The sequence below is a fragment of the Panthera pardus genome, unplaced genomic scaffold (assembly GCF_024362965.1).
Source record: "Panthera pardus isolate Hobbes unplaced genomic scaffold, ASM2436296v1 HiC_scaffold_11, whole genome shotgun sequence".
NCBI classification, from domain to species: domain Eukaryota; kingdom Metazoa; phylum Chordata; class Mammalia; order Carnivora; family Felidae; genus Panthera; species Panthera pardus.
Window position 1 is genome coordinate 66,332,004 of NW_026526666.1, and position 13,119 is coordinate 66,345,122.

The following is a 13,119-nucleotide window of genomic DNA, read 5'->3' on the forward strand; positions in this document are numbered from 1 at the left end:
AGCTAGCTGTAAAGCAAGCTAGAACATGTTCATCTCAGAGTTCCTTGTTTTTCTTTCAACCCTTTCAGTGCCCTGCAGGAGTCATTAAATCAAAACTTCATGCTGATCATCACCCACCGAGAAGTCCAGCGGGAGTACAACCTGAACTTCTCAGGAAGCAGTACTATTCAAGAGGTGAGTTATGTCTCACAGCTAAGGAATAAAGGTAGCTCATTATAGCTAATGTTGACCCTGTTAAAGAGGGCTTATCTGTTCTAGTTGGAAACTCTCTTTATGTTTCATTATTGGGTTCTTAATTTTAATTAACTGGAGCATCAATGATTACTGTAGATATATTAAATGACTTGACCTAGAAAGATAGATGTTATAAATGAGAGCTCTTGATAACTCTTAAAATAGTCAACTTAAAACCTTGCTTAGAAATAACTCATTGTTATTACATAATGCATTTTATGGTTTTATAGTAATGATTTAAAATATTAATTTGGAAATTGTGGACAACATGCATTTTCGAACATGCTTGTACTTTATTTGAACGGTTGCTTTCAAATACATTATTTACAACATGGCTTTTTCCAAAAGAAATTTGAGAAAGCTTTGCTTAAGTAGTTCAATCCCAACGTTGGACAGTATTCGTGAAATGCTGTTGGAGACTGTCAGTCATTTAGCTCAGAATATCTGAGAAGAGTCTATTTATAGTGTTAATATTTTCTTCAATGTGGCCAACCAGGGCCACTGTTTCAAAAAAGAACCGCCCCCAAGAGAGAAAAGGTACCTTCTTGCCTGTGGCCCCACCCACTTAAAAGCCAGTAATTTATCTCCATGGGGGGAAAATATTCAAGGGTTTGACAGGACTTGTGTTTAGAAACATTGAAATGACAGTTATAACACATTACCTCTTGTTAGTTGTTAAGACAACAATCATTTGTCTACTAATATTTTTATAAAGAGAATTATGTTTAATCTTGGATTATTTCATAATTTTTTTCTTGGACTACATTGGTTAAAATAATTACTAATGTCATAATGAAAGAATGAGTTGTTTTCACCTAGTCATTTTTCAGACATATATGAATTGTTTTAGCAGTGGTTAGACTATTAATGGTTTCCTTTTTTGATGTTTTGTCAATGAATTTCAACTTCTGAATTTGCCGTAAATAAATCACTGTTTGAAGTTTATTTTCTTTGTTTATCACTTGAATAGTTGGTTGACTAGTAAATTTTTCTCTGCCCATACTTTGAATCATAAGCTTGAATTTGATTTTTTCCCCAGGGTTTAAAAATATTAATTGCCATTTCATTCTTAACCTCTACAATGGGTGTTCTAGTTTCTAAATTGAAAGTTTTAATTCCTTGGAGAATCATTGTTGCTTTTACATTAAAAATAATGTTTAACTATGGCTATATTGCAGAATTTATTCTGGTAACTTTATGGTGGTAAAATTTAAGTTATATATTGGATGTAATTAAATAAGGAAATTTAGTTTCTAACAAGTAACTCCATTTTAATCAAGAAAAGCAAAAATAATATGAAGTAAATTTCATTCTGATTTACTTTTTTAAATTGAAGACTAGTATAATGCATGATGGATAAATATACACTTCTTTATTTCCTTTCTGACTGAAGTTTTTATAGCCAAAATTTTAACTTTTTTTTTTTAAACATTTCCAGTTTCTATAGTTTGAGTGTGTTTCAATTTTCTCCCACAAGAGGGCAGAAAGGACTATTAAACTGATAGTCTAAAAATGCCATTCAGTGTTTTCAAATTAGCTTCTCTTATATTAACAAAAAGGAGCATAATGGCCAAGTTATTGTTTGATTTACAGATAATTGGCATATTGCAAGGAGGAGACTTAATTTCACCCTTTTAAATTAAACAGGGAGATTTAAAAAGACATAAAATATTCATTAATGTTCGGTGATTATAAAGTAGTGGCATATATTTATTTTGCCTTTATTACTGTTTCGATGGGAAAATACTGCAAATATTTCCGAAATCGAGTTGGCCATACTGACAAGTTGAAATGTTTAAGCAGCGTTAATGCAATCTGCTCACACCTGATATCCTATGCAGAATGATTCAAAATGACTACATCAATTATTAAAAGAAATATTTAAAATTCTGTAAATGTGCCATTGTGCGCCACAGTTGGCTGAAACTGTTCTCCATTGCCTGCAATTTAGATTATCAAATATATTTTAAGCCTCAAGGACTTGAAAACAGTAAACCTTTTCATACCATTTTCTAAATGAAAAATGTCCTAGAAATATTTTTGCAAAGACAGATATTCTTAACGTATTTCTTTGTAACAGTTTGGTTTCCTCTTTTTCTTTTTTCTTTTTTTAAGTTTATTTAAAATAAGATTTTGAAATGCTAGGTGCCAGGACAAAATAAATGAAGTTTCTAATATCAGTTGCCTTTTATGAGTAGACAGGTACATGTAGGCTCTTTTATTCTGTACAACTTAGAAAATGAATATGGATAACACTCTCTAGGCCTGGGATTACACTCTGTAGGTCTAGTCCTAAGACTTTTCTTCTTCAACTTGTGGAATACTTGGGGGGCAGGGAGGTAGTTGGGAAAGAATAGACGCTTTTATGCTACAGCCATGCAACCCAGAGTGACACTTAAGTATGTGGCTTTTTTTGTTGTATGATTAAAAGTCAGTTTGCAACACAATAAAAATATAATGTCAGTATGATTTTGTCATACTAGAAATGTTAGAATTTTTGTAGTACTAGAAATGTTAGAATTTTTGCTATGAATGTAGAAGCTTAGTGATGCCTTACATCCTAAATTATAAATTAATTTCTGTCATCAGTTTCTTTTCAGTGTTGTTTAATATTTCCTAGAATGAATTTTGACCAATATGTGAGGGAAAGGAAGAAAAACCACCTGATTTTTTTTCCAGTGTAGGAGTATTTTATTTTTGCTATAGGTGGGGGAAAAAAAGCCCATTTTTTTGATATTTTTAAATTTTGAAAACCTTGCATATACAAGAGAAAGCTTTTGTAATATTTTTGTCCCAGAGAGAAATTTCTATTAAATGAAATAGGGTTGAAAAGGTCCTATGAATTCAACTTTTAATTAGACAAAATACATTTTTTAAAATACTGAATTAGAAAATAGAACTTAGATGTAGTTTGAATTTCAAATAAACTCTTCAGTGACCATATGTTCATGCAACTTAGTGGTGATAAACCGATAGTTGTGCAAGTGTTTGTTCATTCTGGCTCTGTGTTCTCTTGCTTCACAATGCATGACTTATGTCCTTCGGGTGCTCTAGATTTTAATTTAGGCTAGTTAGATATTGGGGTTTTTTTTTTAATCTCTTTACAAATCATTCCATTTACATTATCCTTCTACTTGAGGAAAAGACATTGATAGCATAAAACGGTCAGACTGGAAAGTTGGAAGTAGTTGTAAGCCTAAAAATCCTTTCTCTTTTTTCCATTTAACAAATTATCAGATAATATGACAGTAACTTTGTGACAGTCTTTCTTTCCACCTTTTTGGGTCCTGAAGTAGCTACTTGTCACACTTTAAAACAGTGAATTTCTTTGAAGATTCAAACGAGCTTACCTAATTTTAATGCATTTTCTTCACTGAGAATTCAGATTTTTAAACAGTTCATTATATTGATTGTAGTAATACTACTTTCTAATACTGTTAAAATCTGTGATTACAAATGCACTTGGGATTGGTTAAATTAAAGGAAAAAGATCAATTTGCCTACTGCAAATCCTAAACCCAGGTGTGGAAAAGGATATGAAGTCCCTGAAATCAAGCCAACTTTTCTTGGAAACTAATTCTTTGTTGTCCATATTACTATTGCAAAAGCTTCTATTAGGCAAAATATCCACTTTTCTTTGCAGATGTCATACAAACTTAAGGAATACACACATGACCCAGAATTACAGTGATAAGAAACCTAAGTATTTTTGGTATGGAATCATGGAGTATTATCTGTTATAGCAAGAAGCATGATGAATAGCTTTTAGAATTATTTAAATCCTCTTCCAAGTTTCACTTTACCCTAGAATTCTCACTGTTCTTATTAATGTTGATTTAGTTCTTAAGGGAAATGAAATGGAAAAATTGACAACCTATAAAGATATATCTTGCTTAGAAGAGTAAAACATTTCACTACTAATACTAGTGATTGTCAAATGAAGCCAGTGGTTTGAATTAGCAATGAGAAGTGAACTAAATACATAAATCATACCAGTCCTTAAAAATAATCTTGACTAAATAATTGTGAAATCATGAGGCTAGTCTGATTCTGCAAATTTGAAACGTGTTGGGTTTTATGTCTATTTTCCTACTTGCTACTTTCTCAACTTGCTTGACTAACGTATATTTCAAACTAGTCTCCTCTGATGCTGGAGATCATTAACAACAATTAAACATGTAGTTTTTTACAGATTGTACTAATAAGCAATTTTCTGGTATTGGGTTGACTATAACTGTTTAACTAACATGCCCTTTCTCTAAATGTTTTAAGTATAGGTGTTTTTGTTTGTTTGTTTTTTTGTTTGTTTGTTTTCTAGTGTGGAGAGGGCGGGGGTGCTGGCACAGAACTGAAGAATAGAGTAGCTGAGAATGTGCATATGCAAGAGAGTAAATTAAATTGTGTGCTTGTTTAATTAAAAGTTTAAGTGATTTATAAATTTACTTCAAAATAAATGGCATATATAAACTCAATTAGATTGAACCCATTTTAATTAGCATATATCATAGTTTGATTTTTTAAAATTTGAAATCACAAGTGACATCTTAGCAAGAATGAAAGACATAATTTCTTAAGCAACTGGGCAATGAATTCAAGCCTTTATTCAGCTTTCAGAAAAGGAGATTATGAGTTTCTTTTAAATATGCATGTATATTATTAGTTTCAAGTTACATGTTATAATCTGTTGAAGTCATACCACTTAAAGCGAACAAATTGCTAATAATCATTTTATAAATATTGAGGTTACCTGTGATTCTTAATGAATCATCCCCGTAGGAAATAAGTTTAAGTAAAATTTACAATGTGGCCATTTGAAACTGACAAGTCTTTTTCTCTCTTCTCTCTCCAAAAACATTTTAGAATAATCTCTATGGGAAATTAAGTATTTAAGTATTCCTTCACCTACTTTCAAGAGGATAGGAACAATGAAATTTTGTTAAGATTTAAGGACAATGCTTTAGTCCTTTGTTACTTAAAATATGTGTATCCTAACATCTTCTTAGCTGACCATGTTTCATAATCTCTGATTTGTGTGTAGGTAGTTTCGAAATGTCTGGGTTGGGAGAAATTATGTTCAGTTATCAGAAACTAATAAACATAAGACATTTTTATATGCAAGAAAAGGCAGAGAGTAAATAATTGCACTGGTGACCAATACTGTAATAATCCTGTTTTACAATATGCACTTGACAGGTTGTAATAGTGCTAATTGAAGAGACTAATTCACACTTGCTTCATTCTATTCAAAGGCAAAATCAGCAGCTTGTTTTGCTTTTGACCAGATGGTCCTCATGAACACCTACTGTGCACTTTAAGTGCTTTACTAGAATTACAAAGGCTGGGGGCTGCGTTCGACTCCAAATGATTTGAGAAGAGAGAGAGAGACGGAGAGAGAGAGAGAGAGGGGGAAAAAAAACCCTCTGTGCTCAATGGATTTGGTGCAAGTAAATTAATTCTAGTGGACCCATTACACACTGAGCCCCCTTTTCAAAGCTCTGAGCCTCCTCGCTTGCTCTGTAGCAATGAGAAAGAGAAAGAGAAAGGCAGATTACTGCAAACAGAAATAAAAAAAAGGGCTATGAAAGGGAGAAAAGAGGCCTTGAAGCCTTTCATATCATTTGAGTTTTTCAAGTGCGTTATTTTTGGGGAGGGTGGATATATGAAAAGCCAATTGGAGTTTTTTTTGTTTTAAAGTGCGCTATTTAAGCACCATGAATATAGGCGCAAGAGCAACAGTTGACTGAGTTTACTGTGGTGAAGCTTTGTGTCCAAGGATGAATCAAATTCATTATATTCAACTCTTTGTGTTTTAACATGAATGTAGGGTTAGTTTCACAAGACTGTGTCTGTTTAGGATAATTATAATTTAATATTTTCCTTTCATAAAGTTATCACTGTAGATGTCTAAAATTTTAATCAAAGCAGATTTCGTACATTGACTTTGAAGCACCCTGACAGTTTAAAATTCAAAGGAAAGCTTTTTTAGTTTTCAAAAGAAAAGAAAGGCTCATTCTAATGGCATTGAAGCAGAGATTATTATAACTAATTAGAAGTCACACATCTGTTAGCTTTTGGTTTGTGACTTACTTATGTATTTTTTGAGTAAAATATATACTTCAAAAATATATTGCGGTTATTGAGTGAACCCAAAGGGATAAATTGCACTTAATAGAGAACGTTTATTTGAGCCAACCGTTTTTGCAAATTTTTACGTGGTCCTGTAAAAATATGTAGTATATTAAAGTCCATTAAATGTGAATTGGAATTGTAGAATTAATTATCATAAATTGGAATGCAGTTCCAAACATATTTTCACGTGGTTCTTCTTAGCATAATACTAATAATTAGCCAAAGTTATTATGACATAACAAGAAGATATAGCAAGCCCAGTTTGTGCAAATTTATAGTTATTCTTATCCTTAAAGCTATTTGTGTACAATACTTGTAATTTGGAATACTGACACTGTAAAATAATGAATTCTTCTAAGTTATGTGTGTGAAGATACAGGAGATCACATCTAGGACATGTCAATTATTTTGTATGTTTTTATACTTTGAAGTTTAATTCTCTTGTGATATATTGTCACATGTTATACTTTTATTTGATGGCATACTGACATTATAATTCAAGTTCATTTTAATTATAGTTATTAGCAAAGAATACAACAAAATCATGCCAGTAATATGTAAGTTAATGATAATTGTAAATAATTCATAGAGAAGATTATTTCTTAAGTTTGGCCTGTCTCTTTAAATGAATGTTTAGCATTTATACTTTAAAAGGCATAAGACACCAATAACGCTTTATATATTAATATGTCTTAATTAGTCTTAGGAAATAAAATGTAGAAATGTAAAAACAACCACAAAAACATTTTAATTTTTATTTTTCAAAGACTTTTAATAGAGGGTAACATGCTTTCTTTGATATTTAAAATAAAATTTGATTTATTTCCTATTAATGTCATTACTTTGGGACTTTGTTCATTGAAATATAAGTTTTGAGATGGGGAAGAATATAAGGGGAGTCCTCAAACCTTCAACCAACAAAACATAATGAAATTTATAAGCAATGAGGTGTAAATAAATTGATATCCTTAGGGAGATAAGGATTTCTAGAAAAAATATGAATGACTAGGAAATGCTTACTGAAAAAAAATTTTTTTTTTTTTTTTTTTTTTTTTTTTTTTTTTTTTTTCAGTTTAAATCGAAGGTAAGACTACTAGATTCTCTTTCTTGTAGGTACCATACAAAGCTATCTTTAAATCTAGGACTTCAGTTAGCAGACGTGGATTGACCATGCAATCACTTACTTTAGGTGGGGCTGATTCTTTGGTTTCATAGGCACAGTAGTTTGAGCCTTTCTCCTCATGAAGAAGAGTTTATTTCAACATTAAAATATTAACCCCTAGATTCCTGATGCCAGAGACAAGCTTCTGTCCTCTAAGGGAAGGGAAAAAGAGAAAGAAACCTTTTTCTAAGGTCTGGAAGAGGCTGAAATTTTTAACAGACCTTGGTAGGTACTGGGTTACTTAAGCTGAGAAATATTTTAACATTTAAGTATCCTCCAGCCATTAAATAAGAATAATAACTTCCTCATTCTTCTCCCTACCCAACACCAGCAAAAAAAAAAAAAAGAGAGAGAGAGAGAGAGACAGAAGTAAATCAGAGGTTGGGTAAGTGAATGTAAAGTGCTCATAAACATAACCTAGATCAAGTCAAGGTATATTAAGGCCTACATGTTGAAAATTATTTACATGTTTATCCTTATATACCAAAGATTATTTGGCCATAAACCCCTTACAACATCTGTTTATGATCATTTTTCTTTTGTCTAATGTGTCTTGTATATGACTTAATGCTACCTAGTCAAGGAGTTCTTCTTCAGACATATTTAGTATGGAAAATAAAACTTAAACAAAAATCCTATAGCTCAGTTTAGAGCTATATTAACCTTATTATAACCCTCAATATGTTCCTTTTTTTAAACATATTTTTAAAAGAAAAAAGACTTTAAAAGCTTGTAGCAAACATTTTTTATAAATGACAAAATGTATTCCTTGCTTTGTGGTCATTGCGTGACCAGACAGTAGAGTACTGGATTGTTTTAAGGTTTTTACAGCTGCAAGGCAAAAGCATCTGCTCATTGCAAAGCCGGCATTGTTTAATTTTGACACTGACTTCTCCATGCGTCTTTACCAAGCACTGGATTAGATGCCACTAAGATGAAATTTGTTTTAAGTTGCTCCCAAAGTGCAGCTGTCCCCATATATGGCCTAGTAGCTTAACCAAAACAGACAGACATAGGATCAATCAGAATCTTTGTACAGGGTCACCTTACTAGGCTAGAGAGGCTCAGAGAAAGAATGTTAATGATATTTATTGTGAAGAACTGCAAAATTAGTTTCCAAGCTGATTTAGTGTATGTAGAAGTATACCCTTCCCCATTTTAGGGCAATAGGACCATTATTAAATATTTAGATCTTAAGGTGGGCTATAATGGTCCAATATTAAGGTGCCTATATAACACCAGGCATTATTCTTCCACAATGGATTGAAAGAAAAATGATCAGTTTATTGGTCACTAAGGTAGTAATTGACTGAAAATAAAACTCAATCTAAAATGGCTCTGCTAAAATCTTGAGAAGTGGACATTTTTATAGAATGATAATTTTTCTTTAATGTTTCAAGTGAATGAAAAATGAAAGAGCACCTCACTTCCCGGGTTTCCTGGGATTGTGTGAATTTCTACCCAGCTGGTCCAAATTGATTGATACAGGGCCAAATATTTGTCTGCCTACATTTCAAAGTCTATAATTTGCTAATGAATTGTGGTAATAATCTTTCATCATACATGAAAGATTTAGCCAAACAATTTGCTAAGTATGTATTTTGATCATAAAATTTTTGGACTTACACCAAGCTTTACATCTATTTTACAGCTTATGCATGGGGGGTGGAGGGAGAGCAGGGGGAGAAATAATACTGAACATGAATACTTGATGGAAAGGGATGAAGGAAATAAGGGAAGAAGGTACTTTGGAAAACAGTAATGCTGGGAAAGTCCTATGCGTAACAGTGGAAAACAAACTGGATTTGCACTTAAGAGTACAAAATAGGATTTTTAAAATGCCACCAGTTTCAGCCTGTGGTCTCCAGAGGTATGGTATCCATGCAGATGAAGTCAAGGAAGGAATCTTTTCCTTTTTGGCTATAGCTATTCCACACATTGATTATGGATAATTTCTTAAAATCTTTATGTTAGAAAAGCCAAATCCCCACAAATTGAGTGTAATTGAAGGCATAAGAATAAAAGCCAGAGGTTTGTTGGGGTTGATTTAGAGACTTAAAAACACAAAACAAAACAAAAAAAAACAGTGAAGAAATAAATGTGATTTGGCCAATTCCAGAAGGTGAGAGAGGAACCTCCCAGGTTAAGCTTTAGAAATGACAATGGGCATCCAAGAAAATATTTTTTCCCTCTAAAACAAAGACTGTACAAAAGACAGTGATGCTCATATTTGTGTGGGGGCACATATTTAAGATTAAATAACCCCCATTTGGAAAAGTATAAGTCTTATTGATGTATTTTTGGAGAGCATCATAAAATACACTCCAGAGAGAGTCCAGGATTAGCCAATGGAGTGAGAGAACAAGAAAAGGTTCTAAATAAGACTCTATCATGTATATGTAATTTCTCTTTCATTGTTAGAGATCAAGGTGTCATGACTTATTTGATTGATACAGACTGAATTGTTTTCAAGTTGTCCATGAAGACAAAATTTAATAATATTGATAAAGTTTTCCTTGCTTTGCAAGTAGGTAGTTAAAATTTAAAAAGCAGATAGCTAGAAAGAGAGAAACCATATTGTAAGAGACTGAACCTTCCATTTTACAGATTTTAAAGATAAGCAGCTCTAGAGTTTTTACATACCTGCTGGACCTCTCTCGAATATGTCATCTTTCTGGAGCATTAATTTCTACCCATTTATGTAATCCTCTTTTCTCTGATAGAGCTAAACCTGTTCTAAATGTTAGTACAGTGAAGATCTATCCAAAGTGGAAATTCCTAATGTATATAGGAAAGTTAAAGATTTATATATCAAGCTACAGCTTTATTTCAGAGTAATTGAAATCAGTTGACTTTCTCAGCCTCTTTCCTTCTGTTTTCCCATTTTTTCCTATTTCATTGATTTAATACTTGTCATAATTCTTTTGTAAGTATATTGTTACCATGTTATGGTAGTGACGTTAATGTTGAAGAGATCCTATAATCATTACAAAGGAAAAAAAACAAATCATATTTAAATAAACTCAGTTACAAGTGGTTACAAGTGAGATAGTGACATTCCTGATTCTCTTGTTAATAATTTTATAAAAATTACATTTCAAAAACATTTAAGTTATAGATTATATATGTTAAGTTCAAAATATGCTGTTGCCATTTGTTTCTAGTGCTTTTGGTATTCTGTTATCAAAAGCAGTATACATTTATTTACACGCCTGCCTTTGCCTGATGAAAATGTGAAGTATTTCCTGCTAAGAGGTATATTTGTAATGTCTAATAATAATAATTATTATTATAATAGAATATCAGTTTGGGGTGCCTGGGTAGCTCAGTCGATTAAGCATCCGATTCTTGATTTCAGCTCAGGTCATGGTCTCACAGTTTCTGGGTTTGAGCCCATATCAGACTCTGTGCTGATAGTGTGGAGCCTGCTTGAGATTCTTTACCTCTCTCTTTGCCCCTTCCCTGTGCCCTGTGCACACGTTCTCTCTCCCAAATTAATAAATTAAAAAACAAAAGAATATTAGTTCATTTCTGTTGAATTGGGAAATACTTCCCCTACCCTTCTCATTGTAAAGAAGGGAATTTTAATAAGGTATTTTTAAAGCAAGGCTGCTGTTTTTTTATGGATAAAATTTTTGTTGCTGATAACAGGTATGTACATGGATCACTTTGCTTGGAATTGGAAATTTCAGAAATATAATAAAATGTCTTACAAGTTGTAATTTCTATTGGTAATTGGAATTTCAAATATTGTAGCTAGTTTTTGTATATAATGACTGGAGCAACATGTAAAGCATGACTCTAAAAGTGATTGATACGTTAACATGCATACATTTCATCAATTTAAATGAATGTTGATGCCTTCAAATTAAACATCTGTGTTATTGATATACATATCCTCTGTTGCTCAAAAGTTTTTTTAGATTTCCAGGAACTAGTTTAAGAGACTATGATTTTTTTTTTTTTTTTTTTTTTTTTTTACTTTTCTTTTTGAATGGCCTCACTTATGGCCAGTCTTTCTTCTATGATGGGGAGAAATTGATTTGTTGCAACTGCCAAAAGTAATTGGAAACAAAATGTTGTGAGGCAGGTGGTATTCAATCTGGGTGGTCAAATTTTTGGTTATTCTCTCTTTCCTGAGCTTCTTGTCTCCTTGTGAATATATATTCTGTTTTAGCATTTATCACACTCGTTTGCAGTTACCTATTATTTTTTCCCCGTTAGACTAAGACCAGGAAAACTATCAAATTCATCTCTTTATTTGTGGACCTTCCACTGAATTTGTTACAGAGTCTGTATGCTTAATGAATGACTGAATTTAAAGAGAGCAATCTGTAACTCAGTGAGCTTGTTTGCACCTGAAGGCATTTGCAAAAGTGAAGTCATTCAAGTAATGTTTCTGGTATTTCAAGCATTTCTTTTTTTTTCTTTAATTTTTTTTAAACGTTTATTTATTTTTGAGACAGAGAGAGACAGAGCATGAACAGGGGAGGGGCAGAGAGAGAGGGAGACACAGAATCTGAAACAGGCTCCAGGCTCAGCTGTCAGCATAGAGCCCGACGTGGGGCTCGAATTCACGGACTGTGAGATCATGACCTGAGCCGAAGTCAGACTCAACCTACCGAGCCACCCAGGCACCCCTCAAGCATTTCAAGAATTAATCTTGATATAAATAGGTGCTTCGTTAAGAGGGTTATTATGAGAGGATCTCTGATTTGGCTATATAAATTCTCACTTACTTGTTAAAAATGAGACCGAGAATAGATAGTTTGCACAAAAAGTGCAAAATAAAATTCTAACAATAACATAGATTTATATCATCCTTAATTTGTAATACCTGCCAGGTCACTTCTTGGTGCTTTCTTTGTAAATGAGGTTATAGCTGGTTTTTAAAAACTTTTCTGAGTCTAGGGAATGCAGTGAAACAGATTTTAATAAAACTAACAGTATTTCTCAATTGACAATTAAGTAGTTTGTGATAAGTGGAAAGATCATTACACTAGGGTATGGGGAAATCTGAGTTCTAATCTTCCTGCTACTAACCAGCTGCGTGCTCATCTAGCCCTGAGTAGCTTGGTATTTATTTTTCCTTTGTTTGACTTTTTCATAATATAGAGCAGCAGAAACTCAAAGTTTTTGCTAGTGAAAATATAAAATGTCTTGGAACTTTAGGCATAAAGTCCCTTTGTCCCATTGAACCTGGTGTATACTTGTATTGCAGCACTTCTATCCTTTTGTTTTGTGTTTTTCCTTCTCATGGTAGGCTTCTTGAAGGTAGGATCTCAGTCATTTAATCTTCATATTTATAGTACTAAATGTAGTATCTAGCACCTTATAAATGATTATTGAATGAGCACACATTTACATGAGTCACCATTCAGTGGTTGAAAAGAAATTGGGAAACCTGGATTCTAATATCTGATGTTTTGCATTATAGATGTATGAATTTAGGCAAGCCATTTAACTACTGCTGTGAATCTGAGTCATTTATGAAAATTAGGAAATGGTTTCAAAGGAGTTTCCTGCTTCTAAAATTTGGTCATGATGTGTGAATTTAGCGACTTCATATATGCTTCAACTGAACCTTGTGTGTG

The 13,119-nt window shown here is 32.5% G+C and overlaps 1 protein-coding gene across 4 annotated transcripts in view; it reads left to right on the plus strand.

The window, feature by feature from the left end:
- The window catches only part of FAF1 (Fas associated factor 1), a 514,818-nt gene that overhangs the window by 249,048 nt on the left and 252,651 nt on the right, over positions 1-13,119 (plus strand). For all 4 annotated transcript variants that reach the window (XM_053895524.1, XM_019449338.2, XM_053895535.1 and 1 more), the window contains one exon: positions 69-174. In XM_053895524.1, coding sequence (XP_053751499.1) covers positions 69-174 — 106 coding nt within the window. The remainder of the gene's footprint in view (positions 1-68; positions 175-13,119) is intronic.